This window comes from Mesitornis unicolor, unplaced genomic scaffold (genome assembly GCF_000695765.1).
Source record: "Mesitornis unicolor isolate BGI_N332 unplaced genomic scaffold, ASM69576v1 scaffold2580, whole genome shotgun sequence".
NCBI classification, from domain to species: Eukaryota; Metazoa; Chordata; class Aves; order Mesitornithiformes; family Mesitornithidae; genus Mesitornis; species Mesitornis unicolor.
Genome location: NW_010160067.1, coordinates 68,024 through 88,309, shown reverse-complemented (window position 1 = coordinate 88,309; position 20,286 = coordinate 68,024). Strand labels below are relative to the sequence as shown.

Genomic DNA, 20,286 nt, shown 5'->3' with positions numbered 1-20,286 from the left:
GGCAAAGAGGGCAATGCTGGCCCCCTTCCTGGCAGTGTGGTGCCACACTAGCCATCCCTGCGGAGCAGGGGGAGCTGCTGCCAGCTGGCAGGGGATGAGAAAGACTCAGGCAGCTCTAATTTACACTGAGGGCTGGAGCTGGGCAGGGACTGGGAGAGGCAGCCAGTTCCCAGCCAGCTTCCTTCTCTGCTCTTGCAGCTCAGTGATACAGGCAGCTCGGCCTCAGGTTTCCCTCTGGACTCCTTGCTGGAATGGAAAAAGGTCATCCATGGTGTCTTGATATTTCAAAATGCTCTTTCTAAAATTTTAAATAATTAAATATGAGCAGGAGCTGATATGGCCAGCTACAAAATACCCGTACACAAACACCTAGCTCTGAACTTCCTACTGAAATGCAGAATGAGTGGGAATGTGCTGCCATTAGGATTACAGGGTCAGGTCGCACCTCGAGTGAGGTCCTGTGATTGTATAAAACTGTTAGATTGCATTTTCTTTAGAGCTGTGCAGTACAGCATTTTGTTCTTGCTGCTGTTTGACCACATGAATGTTATTTTTATCCAGCAGAAGATTGCCTGGCTCAGTGCGATAATGACTGCAAAGCTTACTGCTGTGATGGGACTACTCCCTACTGCTGTTCCTATTATGCCTACATTGGGAATGTCCTTTCGTAAGTATATTTGTGCTTTAGAAAAAAGCTGATGTGCTGTGTTCATGGACTTGGTGTGAAATTGGGTTGTGGGGCAGCTGTGTTTTGGCCATAAACAGTGGTGGGGTTCGGGCTCTTGTAGTTTTAGTTTGGTTTGGGTTTTGGCTTGCTGGTAACAAACATCGGTATTCCTCTAAAGTCTCATGTTGCAGATATTTTTGAAGCATACCAGAAAGCTTGCTAAAATTGAGGGTTATGTCCTTAGCTTGTGGATGTAAGCTTATATAATTTGTGGATGTAAGCTTTAGAGGTGATGAGAACTTTGTTTCAAGCTCTTCGGTTGAAAAGGAATGTGAACAGAAATCTTGTAGGCTTTGTTGAAATGCTTTCTTACAGTATCTGAGTCAAACCACTATTCAGATAACTTGGATTTGAGATTCTTTTTGCTTTAAGTACTTTTTTTTTTCCTTTTTTTACTGACTTGTTTTTGTCAAATGGTATTTTGGTTTTTGGTGGAATTTATTGAATAGATTCTAGGTGAAGATGATCTGACTCTGCAATGCGAATAGTATGTTTCATGGTGCTTGAAAAAAACCCACAGCAGGTGAAATGGGATGGTTATGAATATTTTTTATCTAGAGAAAAACGAGGAGTAAACTGTTGATTAAAAGCGTAGGCTCCAGGGCAGCTGTTACCTCTACATTGGTGAGGAAGAAGGGAAGCTTGCATGCTAGTGGACCTCAGTAGGTTCTGGGCTTAATTGTAGTGGCAACCCGTAACTATTACATTTGTGTTGGAGGACAAACTCGGGCAAAACATAAAATGTTGTTCTTCAGGATAGGGCATCTTAGCTTCTGTTTCCTCAACCCCATTAGTAATTTCCTTAACATTTAGCATGCGTTCTGTGACATATTTTTGGTTTATATTCTTGACTAAAACCAGAAAAGAAAAAAGAAGTGTGTCATGCAGCCTGCTCAGTGCTTGGGGAGGAGTGAGTGGGAAGGTGGTAGTTACTTTTTCTGAAAAGGCTCTTCTGTTGCAGGTTTTGTTTTACCTGGGGAACAAGCCAGTGTTCCCTTCAGCATATTTTATAGCACTTTGAAGGAGTAGAAAGAGTGATGGTATTTTAATACAAATTGATCCACAGTTTTTAAAGCAGATCAGACACTTCCTGGGCTAAAGTAAATAAAATTATGATAGAGCACCAGAATCCTTCATTCTTCTGGAAAAAAAAGATGCATGTACTTAAGATTGATTACTGTTGGAGAATGACAAGTGATTTTTTTCCCTGCTCACCTAGGGAATATCTGCTTTGATTTTTTTCCTCATTCCAAACTTGCTTTCCCATTTACATGCATGGAAGGAGCTGCAGTTTTTGAATACCTTATTCCAGCTCACATGTGGTTAGGAATGATGGACACAGTAGCATAGGATATCACATTATAGGAAGGAGGTGTACATAGAGCAACAAAGTGAGTGGATTTTATGTCCTGCTTCTGCATGACCATCACTGGCATTTGTCTTTCTAATGCCAGAGCTCTGCTTTGGAAAGGATCCAGGGGATTCTTTAGAGCGACCACTGAAATGTTCAGACCATGCCTTCAGTGCCAGGTTGACACCCAGCCTTTTGTGTGTTTATTTAACAAATGTAAACAGCTATGGAAGTAGAGCTGAGCGCGAGGCGCTCTGACACATTGGAAGGGTTTCTGTGTATCCGGATGTTTCTGAATACTGGAGGGGCCTTTACAAGTGCTGTTTGCCACAAGTCTCGAAGGAGGCATTCAATTCCTCTGATTTTTTATGGTTAAGTGCTCCACTTCATAGACTCAAGGACCAGTCAGGAGTCATTATGGTGCTCTGACCTGACATTTTGCGTGATTGAGCCATAGATTTATTTTTTTATCCCCTAAAAGCTGTTTTGAGCATGTTTTCTTTAAACATGTGTAATCTCATTTCGAAAACTTCAGTCACTAATGGGTTGACCATCTGTCCTGGTAAACCATCCTGTGGTTCATTTACGAACATTGCTGGGAAAATTTGCTGGGAAACAAAGGTTGAAAATCCTACTGTCAGCTCTTAACTTATCTGTGAGTTTGAAATGTGGTCCTAAATAGTCATCACGACAGCGCTCAACCTTATCGCTGAGCTGGGTGAACTCTGTCAGCCTCACATGTAAGACTTGCTTTGTTTTGCTTTGCCTTACCCAGGGGTCAATTTTTTGGCCTTCCTTTGAGCTCCCTCTAATATTTTCACTTCCTTCTTGAAGTGTGGCTAGCAGGGCTAAGCAGAGGGTTTTGACAGAAGCCTTGCTAGGATTATTTTTTCCTGTGTCTTTCTTTGAGTACCTATTTTGAAGCAGCTCTCTGTGATGACCACAGAAGGCATAAATGAAGTTAGCAATTTGTTACAGCTCTAAGTCCTTAAGTCACGGTCTTCAAAGCATGTCTACTGCTTTAAGCCTGCAAACCGTTCTTTGCTAGGGTTACTACCTTGCATTTGGTTGTATTGCAAAAGATGTTATTGTGACTTTAACTATGGTCCATAAGAATAACTTTCCTTTTTCATTATTTGGCACTGTATTGGTCTCTTTCTTTTTTAATGTGCAAGCTTTTCCTGCAGAGTTCCATGTTGCCTCACCCCCAAAGGACAAGCCGATTAAATTGCTTTAGATGGAGACATGATCCCTGGAATTTGGAAATGGCCATTAGCCTATCTGCTTATGTCTTTCTCTTAACAACTGTGTATTGAAATCTTTAACAGAACCATTTTTAACCCAACAAACTATGTCTCCTGATAATTCCATGTAATGCTGTTCTTTAAATATCCTTCCTTCACTGTGCCATCGTTTTTGATCCTGCTGTGTGGGTGCTTTCAGAAGTGCCTTTTTACTGTCCTAAACACCATTAGTAGTCCTACGTGTTGTATTGGCTCCTCTGCTTCTTTAGAGGTTGCCTGTGCTGCTTCGTTTGTTTGCCACTAATTTCTCTGCTCTCTCCATCCTTTATAAATCTGCATGTCTTTCTGAAGTTCCTGCTCTCTGTCTTCTCTGGGATATATATATATATATATAATGTTTTTTTCCACAAGCGTAACTCTTTGTTGCAGTTTTGGAAAAGCCTTTTGACACACAGTAGGTTCTTTCTAAACAATTCTCTGTGTTGTTTCGCGCCTCTTACTCTTTTCTTTCTAGACCCATATGCCAGCAATTGTGCAAACAGACTATAAACACCAGGCAAAAATGTATATACTGATTTTAAAACAAAGTCAGCGTGACTAGATCATGAGCATTGATCCTGAAGTTGCTTGTAGCTTTTAGTTGATTAATTATCTCTCTACTCATTAAAATGAGATTCAACATTGAGATATTCCACGTAGGGTTTTAGAATTTTCTGTTTTAAGAAATCATCATCTTCTTAGGACGCTGGGGAATTGTTTTTCTTGAGTCAGATGAGGTTTTCAGCAAACATCCTCCGGGCTGTGTGCATCTGTGATTAGCCTGTTTTTCTTTCCACACATGAAGAACAGATGCAGAGTTACTGGCTCACTCTAGTATTAGGATTTCAGGGCCTGTAAGAGATGTTCCAGCAACTCCATCTTTAGTTGGACTACAGGTCTGATCTGTAAGCATTCAAGGTCTGTGATTGAGTCATCTTGTAATCCATGAGCATCTCTAATGTAAAGTAACCCATCCTTCCTCCTCTTCCCCCCCCATGATACCATTTCAGAGCAAGTTGTTACAGCATTAATATTCCAGCTATATTTTCCTTCCTACTAGTTTTCAATAGCTACAGCTTGTCATTATTTCCTCTGATGCATATGCATTTCCTCCTGTTTATTTGCTCAGCGTCTAGTGGTTGATAGTTAGGCCTTCTAAAAACTTCTTTTTTTCTTGGACAAATTACAAATTTATGTTTGGACATGTGCAGTGTAACAGAGCTGTGTCTGTGGGATGAAGGAAAAGGTGTAGGGATGCTTGAGTGCTCAGTGTGTTCCTCCCGCCCATCAGAAGAAGGCTTGGAGGCTCCCTTCCCAGCCTTCAGCATCATCCCAGCCCTTTGTGTCAATAATTCAAACTGCCCTTCTCCTCAGAAGCAAGTTTCTGAGCTATTGAATCGTTTGTGACTGACCTTTTCTCAGTTGCCCTGTGCTGCTCCTGCAGCTTGCTTTCAGGCTAGGCCTGTGAGGACTGCAGCGTCTCTTCTCCATGACAGATGCTCCAGGTTTGCCCACAACAGTGGTATCTCCCTCACTAACCACCCGGCAGCGTTTTGCCTTCTGGCACTCGGAGGAATTGGAGACATCTGGTTATTGCCTTCAGCTCCTCAGACTCCAAAGCTCCTCAGAGGTGACCGTCGATACAAAAGGGGTTTCTTCTGCAGAACCCAAATTTGTATATGTGAGTGTTTCTGACGGTACTCTTTGTGTTTGCTTATGTGCTTATGTGCTCCAAATTGTTTGTCCCTCATACTTATCCTGGTGGATTTTCTGTGGGGTAATTTCCAGTTCAGTCTTTCCCACCACACCATGCCTTGTGTTTGTGACCCAGAGGTAACTCTGGAGCCATGGGGAGCTCTCTGGGCAGAGTTGTCCATAACCGTGTGCTGTCAGGGACAGTTCGGGATGCTGCCTTTGCTCTTTGACATCACTTCACAGCCAGCAGCTGTGAGTTGATGTGAAATAATCCTAGATTCCAGGTAAATAATGGAGCAAAGAGGACAAATAGTCCAGCTGTTCTTTCAAATGGATACTTCTGGGTGGTTGAATATTCAGCAGAAATGAAGGGACTTGCACCCAGATTTGGCCCTCAGTATTTAAGAAAACACACTGATAAAATAGACAGCCCTGGTGACTGATCCGTATTTTCCTAGATAAGCCTTTAAGGGTAGTAAACTGGAATATTGGTTTAAGCAGAAGAAGAAAGTGAAGAATCGATGCTACACTACATTGCAAAATTTGTGAAGTTTTTTGGTAAATGTCTTCAGAATTACTCACTGTGAGGTAATTTGTATTTATTAAAACAAAACACGTGATTCCAAGGACTTCAAAAGTAACTGGAGGGAAAAGTAAATAAAAACTTCAGAGAACTGTGATGTCATTGAAGGTAGTGAATGGTAATTTGCAAGAGTGGGTAGAAAAATCTTACCAGAGCTAATGAGGAAGCAACAGCTTGTTCAGTGGCTGCTGAAATACCAGTTATTTACATGAACTTAATGTATGTTGGAGAGGGTGAGTTTTTTGGGTGGGTTTTAAGCCTAGAGATTGCACAATGTGGCCAGGAAGGAAGGAAGGAAGGAAGGCAGACAGAGAGAATGGGAGGAAAAGAGACAGAGAATACATTGAGCATAAAAATCATGCGCATGCCTCGGCCTGCAAAACTGAAGAAAAGGCTGTGTGTAGTGTATCTAAGTGTGACATTTGATGCGAGGTCCTTTATATCCAGTAGCACTTTTGAGAAAAGCAGCTGACCTCAGAGAGTGCCTTTTTTTCATGAAAGGAAAAGTGTCCCTTAAGCTGATTCACTTGATACGAGAATATGGGATGGAGGGTAAGTATGGAGGAGGAGTGCACCAAAGGACAGAATTAACATTTTAAGAGTTAGGAATACAGAGATGTAGCCTCTGGAGTTCATAGTGAATAAAAACAAAAATCAGGAATCTTGGCATTAGCTGTAGATTCCAAGTAATTAAAATTAGACACTTTCAGGCGTCCCACAGTAAATATGTGAAGCAGCATATGGGCTGGGGATGGTTCTGTGTCTGCACTAGAGTTGTATGGTGCTCTGCCTAAAATAAAGTTGTGTTCCACTTCATCAACATAATGTTCAAAATTTCCCATGATTGAAGCACTGTGGGACAATATCTAAAACTGCCGTTTACCTGGCAGTTGCCATTTCGTGTCTCTGGCTCCGTGACTTCTGATGTGATGCCAGAGGTGTGCCAAAGGCCTGCTTCAAAAAATTATTTTTTCCATTTGGCTTGATTTGTGGCTTCTGACCAGGAGATTCTCCCTAAATGAGCAAGCGGAACAGAGCCTGTGGATGCTTGTGCTGAGTGCTGGGGGCTGGCTATAAACACGTTATCAGCAAGGGCAAGACTGTGTTAATTAGAGTAAAACCGTTTCCCTCTCATTCTGAGATGAGCAGCAGTTCAGCATTTTAATCCCCAGTCTTCAGCAGCTGGTGTACCTGAGGAAGCACGCTTCAGCCTGGGAAAACCTCTGCGAGAGAGGTATCCAAGTCTGTCTGTGCAGGGGGTTGATTAACCACAGCTCAGAGAAAGATCTAGGACCGCGTTTTCATTTCAAGATCTGCTGGAGAGAGAACTGGTATTCGAAACATGACCTTTACGAAGTGCGTGAACCTTCCAGCTGTTTTCTGTCCCATGCTTATTGTCCCAGTTCATATCCTTCAGCGGAGAATTTACGATCAGATTTACGACCAGAGCAGTATCTGCTCCTGATGACGTCTGCAGAGGAAACCCTTGCCAGCACCAGAATTAAAACACAGCGTGCCTCTTCTTAAGCCCTTTGTGCTTTCATTTCTGACCCTGTGTTGTTACAAGCAGCAAAAAAATGGGAAGAAAACTGTTTTGCTTGCCAAACAGCAGCTCTCAAAAGATAGCTCCTTCTGCAAGTCCCCCACCTCTTTTATTGGGGTGTCTGACGAACTGTTTTGAAATGTTTGGGACTGATGGGACTGGGTTCTTTTGTTTGGTTGATCTTTTTGGAAGTTCAGGTTTTTTTGTTTTAGTAGGTAGCCATAAGAACTAGAATGCTTTTCTTAGTGAAAACTGGAAGTCTTTGTAAACTTGCAAGTTCAGTTGTTCATAAGAAAAAAGGGTAGCATGGTTTTGTGCTAAAACTTGAGTTGTTGACATCCCTGTGGATCATCTGGTTTTCATCATTTAGAAGATTGTTAGAATTTGGCCTGGAAATGGAAGCATTAAGGTGTAAATCACTGAAATGCTCTCTGTGGCTTACAGAAAACTAAGGGAAGGGAAATAAACATTCGTAAGGAATTCAGTGAAATTAGCTTGCTTATACTGCACTGCTTATTTTGAAAAGATTTTTCAGTGAGGAGGAGAGGTAATTTTGTGTTTATCATTTGCAGTGGTCTGTTTTGGAAGCCTGTAGGATTTTCCCATAAGGTTCAGTCGTGTAAAAGATAAATGTTTTCTTAACACTTAGTAAGACTGACAGAAAGTCTGAGCCTGGGGGTTACGTTAGTCACAAGAGGACTGTCCATTCTTCATAAGAATTTTACCTTCAGTCTGTTATTTTATACTTTAACATGCACTTCTCCCTTTTTCAAGTGGGGGGAAGGTCCACCTCTGAATTTGGTAAGAATCTATAACTTTCTTCAGTCATCTGTGCATCCAGAGCTTTTGAGAGAATTCAGACAGTCTGGTGAGGCACCGGTTCAGTAAAGTAGTTAAATGCATTTGTAACTTCAAGGCAGTGAGTAGGTGCCATGAATAGAGTCCTCATCCTGTTGAAATCAATAAGCTAATTACCTCAGTGGGGGTTTCATGCACTTGGCTTTAGTGGGACAAGTTGTAAGCTCAAGTACCTTGCTTGTTGAATCTCAGTGTTAGAAAAAAATGGGGTTTTTTCTTTCCTTTTTTTTTAATCACCATGGTACCTTCTGCATTGACTGCCACTTCATGCTCCCTTGCTCCCAGTTCAAGCGCTGGTCACTCCTAGAGGGTCAGGAGGTGCACAGGCCAAATCCCACCTCAGCAGGCTCATCCACTCCCCGCACATGCAATGTATACACGCCTCCTCTACCCCCAGCTGGAGAATTTCTGGTTTATTGGCTAATTCTGAGATTTCACTGAGCTCGTGGGATTCTCAGAGGATTAGTCTGATGTGTTTTGTACTGGTTGCTCTGTAGTAAGTAATACCACACTTACTCAGAGCAAGGTTATTAATGAAGATACTTCTGGGTCCAGAGCTGTGAAAGAGGGCCATTTGGTGCTGCGCACAGTGTAATTGCAGCCAATCCAAATAAAACTTGTAGCACTAATTCAATATTTGAACAATATGGTCCTAGAAAGATAAACTCTCATTCTAATCTTAATGTGGCTCTTTAAGGGACAGAAACAAAGTTTGGCATATGTGAGTTATTAAAAATTAAAGGAAATGAGCTATTAATTCTCAGGGCAGCCGCAAGTTCCTTTGAGATTTATAACCACAACTAGATAGAAAATCCACAGTTAATATAATCTTTAAAAATTCAATGAAGTTTTCTCGATGATTTTTCTCTAATAAGGAAAGAAAAAGGTTCTGATGTTTACTTTCAGAATCACTTCCGCTATCATAAAAACCTTCCCCCTTCCCTCCCCCCATCTATTATTTTTGTAAAATATAAGATTTCTCCTGGGACTTAGTCCATATGTATTTAATACAGGATGGAGAGGCACTAATACCACAAACTGGGGAGGCATGTTTCATCATCGTGTCTGCCTCTGTTGGCTCATCCACACAGATAAGAGATTTTTACTGCTATCATTAAATGGAGTTATTCCTTTTGCTCGCAAGGGAGGCTTGGTTTAATGCTGAATGTTCCAGCTTCTCTCACTTTATTGATGCCCATGGTACGGTTTGTCACAAGCACAAGAGATACTAAGGATCTACAGCTATTGTTGGAACATCTGTTCATCAGCCAAGATGCAGTGAACCTTATTTATTGGTGCCGTGTGGACTTGATACACTGCCACTGAAGTGTTAAAGGGACTGTGCAAACTCCTTCTACTCCAGTCCTTCATACAATCCATGGTCAAGGTTACCTACTGAAGGTATAAGCAGGGAACTGCTGCTCTGTACCTGTTTCCAGCTGCTGAGCAGCCCGTAGGGCACCACTGTTAGTAAACTAGGAATAACATCGAAAATGCAGTCCTAAATGTGTGTGCTTATGCTACCACATTAACTGCAGTTTTGGTCTCCGATACTGTACTATGTAAGCAGTGTCCCTTCCTTCCTTTTCTTCCTACCACCCTGTAAAAAGAACAGGATAGAAATAATCATTTGGGACAAGAGGGAAGCAGTTAGCCTTGGAGAGTGGCATGTCCCACCACAGAAGGAGAGGTACCAGATTTGCCAGCAGATGCCCTGCATTTCAGAGGGCAGAGCCCTTCAGGAGCAGTTTGCAGCCCACTGGATAAGGTAACATAAACTGGAGAGAAATCATCTTATAATCAGTTGGGTTTGTTTTTTTAGTTCTACTTTGCCATTTTCCTACAACACTAAACCCATCTAGAGTACCAGCTGGCATTACAGTCCCGTTCTGGTATCTGTATCGTCGAAGCACCACATTGGTGGTACCTGTCAGCAGTGCTCGGCATTTGGAGTTCGAGGAGCTGTGGAGTCCCTGATTCCCCCTTGCCAGGAGCACTCCGGGCCAGCAGCCTCTGCGACTTTGGCTGGAGTGGTGAATGGGGAGGAGGGAGGAGCGCTGTGGAGTGCTTGTTCCCAAATCACCGTGCCTCTGCAATAGACCTGTGGAGAAAGAGAAGCAGAAATATTCTGAGAGTAGACTAAGGAGAATTCAGAAACAGAAGGCAAGCATTGGACAGACCCAAAATTAATTACTTGCGTATAAGTAGCACTTATAATATGATGATGTTTAAATGGTACATGACAGCAGCTCTTAAGTCTTTTGTTTGGATCAAATCCTTCAAGTCTCTGAGCTTTTGGGCCGCTCCTCATCTGCTGCTTTGGAAATGTAAACCAAGAGGAGAGAAAATAAGCAGCCGGCATAAATTTAACACTTAACTTCTCATTGCTGGGACTAAAACAAGTCTAATAGTATTTTGTACAAGATGTTGTTGAAATACATTTCTCAGAATTTTGAGCTTTTCCTGGAAAAGTAACAAGGATTTTGTTAGTGCGGTATTTTGTATAAAGAATACAGCTTCTTTGTCATCATCTTTGCTTGCCACTTGTGTAGGATATTATCTTCCAAGGGTTTCAAAACACTTCCTGTTGTCAGTTGTTTCAGTCTTATGCTCAAGATATCTCATCAGGCAAGGCAAGAGTGTCTGGGCATCATGGCCCGTCTGCCATCAGTCCACGTAGCATGTACTCATGCTTGGTGATGGCTTCTCACTTCTAAAAACAGTATAAACTACCACAAATAAAGATGAATTACTTGGATTATGGGCAGAATTTTGACTACTTTGCGCCAAAGTTCAATGTCTGAATATGGGCATTGAATATGCCATGGATAAGCATATTCAGATGAAAACCTCTTGGGGTGGAGAATGGCCTTGGATGTGAGGAGTCCCTGTGTGCCATGTCCAGCACAAAACACAGAGTTGTGAGTGAGAAGCCTTAGTGTTAATCTAAGTAATTAGTAACCTTCCCACAAACCTATTTTGTCAGAGCATCTCATATGCAAACGTTTTATTCTTTTAAGACAAGAGTTATTTTTGTCTGCCTTTCTGTCTGCGACGTCCCTGCTCTGGGGCACAGCTTTTCCCGCACTGCAGTGAGCCAACTGCTTGCTATGCTGTGTGGTCCTAGTCCCCAAAGACCTCAATGAGGCTGTGTCTGATGATAGCTAATATATTTACATGGCTGAAAGCTAATATTGTTTGTTCAGTCCACGGTGGTAACCCTGTGTTTGGCTTGGAAATAGATGGCCTATTTACATAAACTGAAATTATGAAAATGGATGACAGGATCGCCAATCTGCTTACCTCGCGTTGCTTTCCTCCAGTGGCTCCTTGCAGGGATAATTTGATATTAAATTTTAGTGGAGAGAGAAAGAATAGAGCTTCTAGGGGTGGGGGATGGATGAAAAGTTATGGCTCTCATTCTCCATTTTCAACAACATTTAAAATTGTCTGAAGTAAAGCACAATACCTCTTTGTTCCTGAGCCTTCACGACTGTTGAACAAAACTTAATGATTGAATTAGCATATTTCTAGAAATGTAATAAAATGTCAGCTTGACAATAATACTTTCAAATTTGCTATATGACAGTGGTCCTGTAAACATAGTGGCATGTCTGCTGTATGTTTCTAATAGCATGCTACATTAAGATAATGTGTTGAGATTAGGAGGGGGCTATGTTATTCAATGGCTGTATTTAGTAAGCTTACTTTGTTGCTGTCTTCTAACATAATTTATTTTGATCGGCTCCAGAAATGGCCTCGTGGTGCAGCTGCCTCTGCTAGCAGGGGATGGATTTGATGACCTACGAAGGTCCTTTGACGTTAAGAAAGAAGTAAGAATTTGTTCTGGTTTGGACCTGGGCTGTTCAAACACTTTGAAGCTCTTGGCAAGCTGGTAGGTACGGAGTCTCTCTCCCATATTCCTCTGCAGTCACTGTCACAGCAGGTACTTACAGACTGACCTCCAGGCTGGCGTTTGTGCAGCAGACGGTGTTCAGGATTGTTTATCCCTTGGGGACAGTCACCTCTGCGTGTGAACTGGCCCGTGCACTGCTAGGGAAACTGCCCTGGTTTACATCACTCCAATTTGGCAGGTTGCAAAGCAGCTTTGGGGTTTTGAGCCATGCATCCTTGTTTAAAGGAGGGAGGGTTTTTTACCTCCTGCAAGGCAGCTTTTGTTCTGTATATCTGTGAGTAGTTACCCAGAAGGATGCCCCAGTAGGCACTTAAAGAGCCCAGTGATCACCTCCAAAGGACTGGGAAGCCTTGCTGGGAGATCCCACTTGGGTGGTGGGAGGCTGCAGGAAGGCTGTGGTGATTGCCAGCTCAGAGCTTCCCCCTGGGCTCTGTGGTAAGTGTCCACTAGACCATCAGATATTTGTAGGAGTCCAGAAAAATAACACCAGTAGTTTATGCCCATGTCCCTGCTGCCTGTTCTTGGTGGACACTTGTGTTTTGTCCTCCCTGTCCTGCCCCTGGTGCTGTGCTCCAAGGAGGGTGCAGTTTCAGGTGCGTTGGTCCAGCCTGGTGCTCAGCCTATGCCTGGTGAGTTGGGGGTGGCCGCAGGGGCCCCCTGGGAGAGGCTGGCACCTGGACAAGGAGGACACAGAGGTCTTGTGGGTGGTGAGGATGTGATCTGGCTGCATGGGTGCCCTCTTGCACCTTCTCAATAGGCTCCCAAGGCCACATCGGGATACAGCCCTTGTGTTGAGCGAAAATGCAGTACCTCTTTTGACTATAATATAAAAGTAATTACTGCTCTGTGAGACTGGTAGCTGGAAAACAAGTTACCAGTTAGCAACAGCTGTTTAAATCTGAAAGAGCTATCCCTGAAGTGAGGGTTTTCACTTTGACTTCATTATGTGTCAATAATTTAATGTGTGTTGCAGTTGCTGATAGGGCTTTGTAATGAGATGCTGTTGTTTTTCCAGGCTGAATACTTGCTGTGCTCACAAAAAAACCTGGATGTGTGGATATGTGAAACAAGTCAGCTGATTTATTACTCTTATCTGTCACTTGCATTGAATGGTTTTAATAACTGCCAGAACTAACAGCTCCTTCATAACTACCAGAAGCACTGCTGTGGCTGTTGCTGTATTTTTATCACTCTTATTTTTAATTCAACTTGTGTCATGAGATACAAACTGTCAATTAACTGGGCAAAATCCAGTCACTTGATTTATACTGACATGCACTGGCTGAAAAGATGGTCCAGCATGAGAAAAGTCAGGTAGATGTGCCATTTAGGAACATATTTTAGTGGTGGACTTGGCAGTGTTAGGTTAAAGGTTGGACTTCATGATCTTAAAGCTCCCTTCCAACCAAAATGTTTCTATGATAAGAGCTATGAGATTTTCCTTCAACATTGGCAAACAGAATCTTTCAGTCTGTCTTTGGCCCATCCAGAAGAGCATTGCAGCAGCTCCACCACCATAAGGATTCCCTGCACTCCTCTGGCTGTGCTCATAGATGTGAGAAGTACCTTTTTCCTTGATAGTGTCAACAAAATCCTCATACTGGCTTTGCAGGAGCAACACAAACCTTTCTGTCCAGGTGCCTGTGCCATGAAACAAGGATGAGAGGTTCTTCCCCTGTGAGTTCAAATCATCAGCTTTGGGTTTTGTGCTCTGACCTACTTAAGAAGTTGCTTGAGGCTGAACTTCAAACCGGCCCTTGTTTTGTAGCCAAGTGTTTCCAGTCCTGTTTTTTAGCTGCTGCTTCCTCAGAAAATAGCAGGCTGATTTTACTTCTTGTCTCTGTCCCACCTGCCTGGCCTGCTGGTGGACTTGAAAGGCCTTCATGATGGCTGCAGCAACACAAAAGCCTCAGCCTCAAGCACACCACTTGGAAGAGCTCCCCTTGCCAAGCGCTTGCCCTGTAGCAGGTCCAGACAGGCCCAGGACCCAAAAGAAAAGCAGTTTGGGCTCCAGGACCGTAAGGGTTTGGAGGAAAAATTCTCCTTTCTGTTCTTTGCATTGTCTCTGTGCCATCGCTGCAGTTCCCCAGGGGGACGGTGCTGTGCCTCTCATGCTGTAGGGACACGTAGAGGCACGGATCAGCCGTCCCAAGGCAGATTGGGCAGCAGCCCCTGGCTGTAAGCTGTCATTGCCTCTGCTCAGGGAGCCGAGCTGCAAGCAGCACATCTCTTCAGAGGAAATCGTGCACTGCAGCGATGTTACTCCGCAGCCCTGCGTGCCTGCTGCTGCTCCTCCCAGGCTGGGAGCCGCATCCACCCAGAAGGTGTGTGTCCCCAGCACTGTCCGTCCCTGCCAGCAGGATCCCAGCCCTTTTCTCCATGCCATGTGCCAGGGAGGCACTCTCAAGGGGCAGATCGGTGACCTTCCACGGGATGCTGCTGTTGTGTAACTACTCTTTCATTAAGAAGTTAAAAGGATTAAGAACTGGCTGACATGTCAAAAAGTGGAGGCAGTAAAGAATTATCGTGTAATGAGGGTTGTTTGCAGTGAAGTTCTTCAGGGATTAGTGCTAGCACTGAAAATTTTCCAATGCCAGTCAGGTCCTGGGATGTAAATGCAGAATCTCTGGTCCTAAATGTGCATGTATGAGAAAGATACATTTTAAATGAATGCACTTTGAAGTTCTCAGATGACAGATTTAAGGGGGTTTCTGTGACCTTAACTTGTTCCTCTTTTGTGTACTTTGTGGTGCAGCCTTCAATTACATGGTTATCATAGAGCAGTGGGATTGTTAACATTTATATATGTCTTCCAGGGAGATGTTTTCAATGTGTAAAGCATATATATCTCTATGCAGATTTAAACCTTGCCCCTTAATGCATATTGCATGCAGTAGTGCAAAAGATCCCCTTGCTATGGGAGGTTTCAGACCTGTAAGAGGCTTGGGCCTTTGATGGCCAAAATTCTTTACCAGCTCGTATGAAATATGTTGCTGGTCTTATTCCAGCTGTTGCTGATTCATCATAGCTGATGCCAGGCAAAATATTGGTTGGATGGCTCAAACCAGAAGCACAAAGGCCAGGGAATTGAGTGGGCCCTCTTCTTGCAGCGGCAGTACCTCCTAGCCAGGACAAACAACAACTGGCAAAGCAGTGCAGGGATAAGTTTTTCTTGTTTTCTGTGGCATAGCTTTTCAGAACACAAACAAAATGTGTTCTCCTGTGATGTTAGCACGTTAAGAAAAGGCAATAAAAATTTCAGCATTCTAATTGTCATTTTCCCTGTGGTGTTTCAGGAATTCAGTGACAATACAATGAGAAATGATCTACCCGGCCTAATTAAAAACATAACAAAGTGCTTTCCAGCCCCTATGCTCAAAAGTGTTAAGGGATCCCAGATCCCGTTTTCATGTAACCAGCAAGGGGCTTGCTTCCAGAAGAAAGGCTCTGGGGGGCCTAAAATCAGACTGAGACATTCAGCAGCTGGTCTCCTATGGAGTCACCCCTGGCTTTTGGGACACTTGCTTTCCATGACCAGAGTTTTACCTCCCATACTGGAAAAGTGCGTGTCTTTGTGTATGTTCGCTTTAGTGCGCATACTTCCTGACTTTTTAGCCTTGGCACCATGGCTCTTTCCTGTTCCTTTTATTTTATTTTTTTAAAGGAAAAAAAAAGAAAACACACATGCACACCCCCAAAAGCCCTTGCGTTCTCTGCTTGCTCAGTTACTCTGATTCTTGATCCCGCGGTACTTTCTACTAACAATGTTACATTATTTCTGCTAAACCATGAAATATAATAAATAAACTCTTAATCAGATATGACTGCATTCCTACTTCTGAAAGCTCTCAAAGATAGTGAATTAAATGAGGGAGGGAAGAGAAGGTTGGATTGCGCTGTAATCTCTGATAGCTGAATGTATGTCAAACTCCTTTGAATTAGTGCCATCAGATGTAATAGAAAATACCTAGAGTTTCAGGGCATCTTCTCAAATAAAGGTCAAGAAGAGAGTGAGAATAAGCTCTGTCCTGTTTGAAATAGATTTCAAAAACAATATATTCATCCTCTTAAGCTACTTAGCATATTCTTCATAGCAGTGTTATATTTAAGCCATGAATCAAGATTTTTGTAGTTGTATTTTTAGCAAGATATTTTCAAAACTGTCTTTAAAAAAAAAATCTGCCTTTATATGTTTGTCTCGGGCTTAATTTCTGCAGTCTCAGAACAGATTTCCAATGGTAATGAAAATGCCAACTTGATTTATCTTGAAGTCAATAAGAATCTTGTTGAGGCTGTAGAACTGGACTGGCAATAAATGCTTCTGCTCCACGTGCACTGCCATAGTTGATGCATGGTTCATGTGTGCCGTTTTAATCTCTGAAATAAAATGTGTTACACCATCGTGTAAACGATGGTTGGAGCCTGATCATCATAGCAATGCGTTATCAGTGTAGTATCTTTGTGGCATTCTTCCGTCTCCTTGTGAACCAGGATGTTGTACCATCCAACTGTACAGTAAATGGGCTCTAGAAATTTGTCTGGAGACTGCTGAAGGGTCACACCTTCACTGTGGTTTGCTGCATGGATCTGGCAGCTTTAAGAAGACATCTTGATTTAAAGCCTCTCCCACCCAAAGTCAAGGTGAATTTACTGTTTTTAATTCTTTCTGAGTTTTCAAAGTGTTTGATTATTCCCTGGCAAAACAGTTGTTGCCTGCATCTTGCCACTTAATAACTCTGTCAAGTGATTGATTTGGTTTACTTTACGTAATTGTATTAGTTCATGGTAAGCTGTCTGTCTGATAGAGCTCACAAAAGTGACGGCAGGGCTCGGCAGGCAGACATGAGAAATGAGGGGTGATGTGGAGCATATCTGCCCCCTCCAGGGGTGCTTCTTGTTCAAGGAGAGGCAGGAAAGGGGTAGCAGAGATTGTCATCCTCAAAATATAGTGCCAGTTTCCGTGGATGTTTCTGCTCTCTTGCAGAGTGTGGGAGCTGAAAAGCGTCGTGGAGGAACATCAGCCCCCTAATCCCTCTCTGTCTGGAAGTGAGGAGGAAGATGAGGAGAAGGGGGCATTTTACTCCTGTAGGGTCAGCAAGGCAGGAGGGGATGTGCTTTCAGATATCCACCTGGGCTGTTCCTCTCAAGGAACAGGACATAAGAAGCACCTACTGTGAAATACACAGTGGTGTCTGAACCTAAGTGACCTTCCTGACACTGGTACAAGTTTCTGAAAGCCTTCGTGTTCAGTGGGAACCAGAGCACTTTTATGCTAAGGCGTGTTGTAACGTTTCTTGAACTGTTTTGCAAGGGACAAAGTGTTGCTTAAAATAGTGTTTACTCTGTAAGGGCAAGTGACTGTGCTGGGAGTGTATGGATTTGCTGTAACCCATGTAGGTGGTTTCTTGGTTTTTTGTTTCATTTGCAATGAAACAACTTTTAGAATCTGCTCGCTTTGTAACCTGGTCGCAGTTCGGCTCCTAGGGAATCCGTAGAAAGTTTCACACTGTGTTTCGTGGGCTGTGGTGAAGGAGACTGACACCATCTTAGCAGTAATGCTGTCCTCTCCTCCTCCTGAGAAGAAATGCCATTTGCTTTCCAGTCCTACTGCTGAGTTGATCAGTCAGCATCATGACTGGTACTGGTTATGGTGGCTTAATAGCCAGTTATGGCTGTTGGGAGCTGGATCCCTTTCAGTTCAAGAAGTGGACTGAAGCTATCAAATAATTTCACTACTGATCTTACAGCAGTATTTTTGAACTGGTCACATGGATATAAATTTTATTACAGCTCCCTTGGTTGTCTGACGCTCTCAAGCAGTCCACTTAAAAATCAGTGTAATCTCCTTTTAGCACCTGAAGCAAAGTCATATACTAAACACAAGGCTGCGGAGTTTGGCTCCAAGAGTGGTAATTTGATGTAAAGGTGATATATTTTGCATCTGTTCATTTAATGCCAGGAAGCAGGACAGTGAATATTGCAATGTATAGTCCATGTCTGGCGGTTTCCCGTGGATTAGTTATATTGCCGCAAAGAAGGCGGTGTGTAACAGAGAGAATGCCTGCAAAAATAGCTAATGTGCTGTCAGCTTTAGGGCTCCATTTAAAAGTCAGGGTGATAATGGCAGCACATAATGTTGCTCAGACGTGAACATCTACTGCCATGGTCTGCAGGTCATGCTGTAACCACTCTCTAAATTTAAGTAGGTACTTACTGTGTGCATCTGCACTAGATGGCATAGGTTTAGCACAGCCTGCGCTGCACTGAGTGAAATAGAGCCTTCTTTGTAAGGTGGTAAGGATTATGTCCAGCAAGGTAGAAACAGATTACGTGCAGACTTTTGTTCCCCACATACTACCTTTCACTGCAGTATCTGTCAGTCAAGCAGCCGATGCTCTGTAGAAATGAATGACCAAAGGGGAGTGATGACCCCAGGTGTGGAAAAGAAGTTATCAACTTGAGCAAATGCTTGATTTCCTGGAAGATTCCTTGTACTGAGTTAAGTGGTTAAAGGCAGACCAGCTACACTTAATAAAGTAAAAGCATAATCTTTTTAGCAATTCACTGTAGTACTCTCCTGTTATCATTTTAGTAAGGGGGTGCAAATGTCTTGTCTCCAAGCAGTTTGCATCTGCTAATTTAGCTGTGGTGGTGCATCTGTCTTGATGTTTAAACAGTGTAGTAGTTACCAAACCAGGTATTTAAAATTCCACAGATAATCCAGGTTATAACTAAATTTTAGCATTCGGTCACTGGATTTCAGCTGTTTTTGTGGTCTGTTTAAGCCAGGATGCTTAGGAATTGCCCATTCCCTCTGAAAGCTGTGCTCCCCTTAGCCAGCAGAGGCTGTGTGGTGTGCTCCATTGCTCAGCTCCACACCCGTCTCTTGGCTCCCTGGGATGGATTCACAGTGGTTCTGGCATTTTTAAGTATCTCTGTAGAAGTCTGTTTACAGTGCAGGCTTGAAGGAAATATAAATTAAGCGTACGCTAGCAGGTGACAGAGATAGGACAGGTTTTAGTGCTGAGTGGAAGGCAAGTCAGTTAACCTTGCTTTTGCCAAAGAGGAAATGCAAAAAATATACACGAAATCACTCCGTGTTTCATGAAAAACAAAAGTAAATAGTTATTCTGTAATCAAATGACTCCAGAAATGCTAGGTAGTAACAACTGCTGTATTCTTGCTTGTGGGATGCTATGCATCTGGAATTATTTTCCTGACGTTTCAAAGGAAGTAAAATTGGGTTTGCTCTCCTGAGACTCAATTAGTTTTCTGCTGGCAAATATTTCTAAATCTGTAGGTAAATAAAAAGAGTAAGGCTCTATGAGTGCTACAGAGAACAGGTCAATTGTGTAACTGCTCCTACAGAATTTGGTGGCAGAGTAACGTGTCAAAGCAGAAGGTTAATTTGCAGAGATTTGTGCTCTTCAGCCCCAAGTCCTCCAAGCTATGAGACTGCTGTACTCGCTGAGGACCCTGCTGCCCACTGGGGACCAATTTACCTGCAGCTTTTTTGAAGTCCCACCTTCTGGGTGCCAACTAAAAGAGGAGTAACATTTTACAGGTGTCATCTGGCAGAGCGAGGGAGTCTGCCTCTCAGTGGCTTTTTCCACCAACTGCTTTGTATTATGGGAATACTGGTTTGGCCTTTAAGTTGTCAGATTTGCTGCCACCAGTCCCCCGTGGGTTTCCAAGGACCGGTTTTGTGACAACGTGTCACTGTAGACTATGACCACCATTTTAATTACAGATTACAAACTGCTTCCAGGAGAGAGGTAATTATGATACAAACACTGTTATTTTTTCTTTTCTACAAAACAATGTGTGGGTGTGGTGGTGAGAGCTAATGTAAAGAAAAACGAAATTGGCCCTCAGGTGTAAAAATGCCTGCTTAGTCTATGTTTGATTTTTAAAGAAAAATTGTTACAAGCTGAAATCTCAGCTCCTTCTGTATGGATGAGGAGCAAGGACTGAGCTATTAAACCCAGGATGTCAAACAAGTTGCAGATTCTTACAAGTTGCGCTCATACATTTAAAAAAAAATGCATTACACTTTGTCAAGAAGGAGCCTGCCCCTGTTCTCCAGTTTATAAATATTTCATGCTGAAATAATGCATGAGGTAGCAGAGCTCATACCACGCTGCAGGGCTGGAATCGCTCTTTTTGGATTCTGATTGAAGTGGATCACTGGGGAGTTGTGCGTATGATGAAGCCAGCGTACCCAAATCTGCCACTGCAGGGCTTGCTTCCCAGCAGAAGCCTATGACGGAAACCATTTGGCTAGCAGGGACTGAGTGCGCTCTGCATTACTTGCTCCCTAGGTTGGTCCA

The 20,286-nt window shown here is 42.9% G+C and overlaps 1 protein-coding gene across 1 annotated transcript in view; it reads left to right on the top strand.

The window, feature by feature from the left end:
- Positions 1-561: 561 nt before the first annotated feature.
- CYYR1 (cysteine/tyrosine-rich 1) overlaps positions 562-20,286 on the top strand; it is a gene marked incomplete at its 5' end in the record, with an annotated part of 52,158 nt that continues 32,433 nt past the window's right edge. Inside the window, one exon of the mRNA XM_010188628.1 lies at positions 562-667. Coding sequence (XP_010186930.1) covers positions 562-667 — 106 coding nt within the window. The remainder of the gene's footprint in view (positions 668-20,286) is intronic.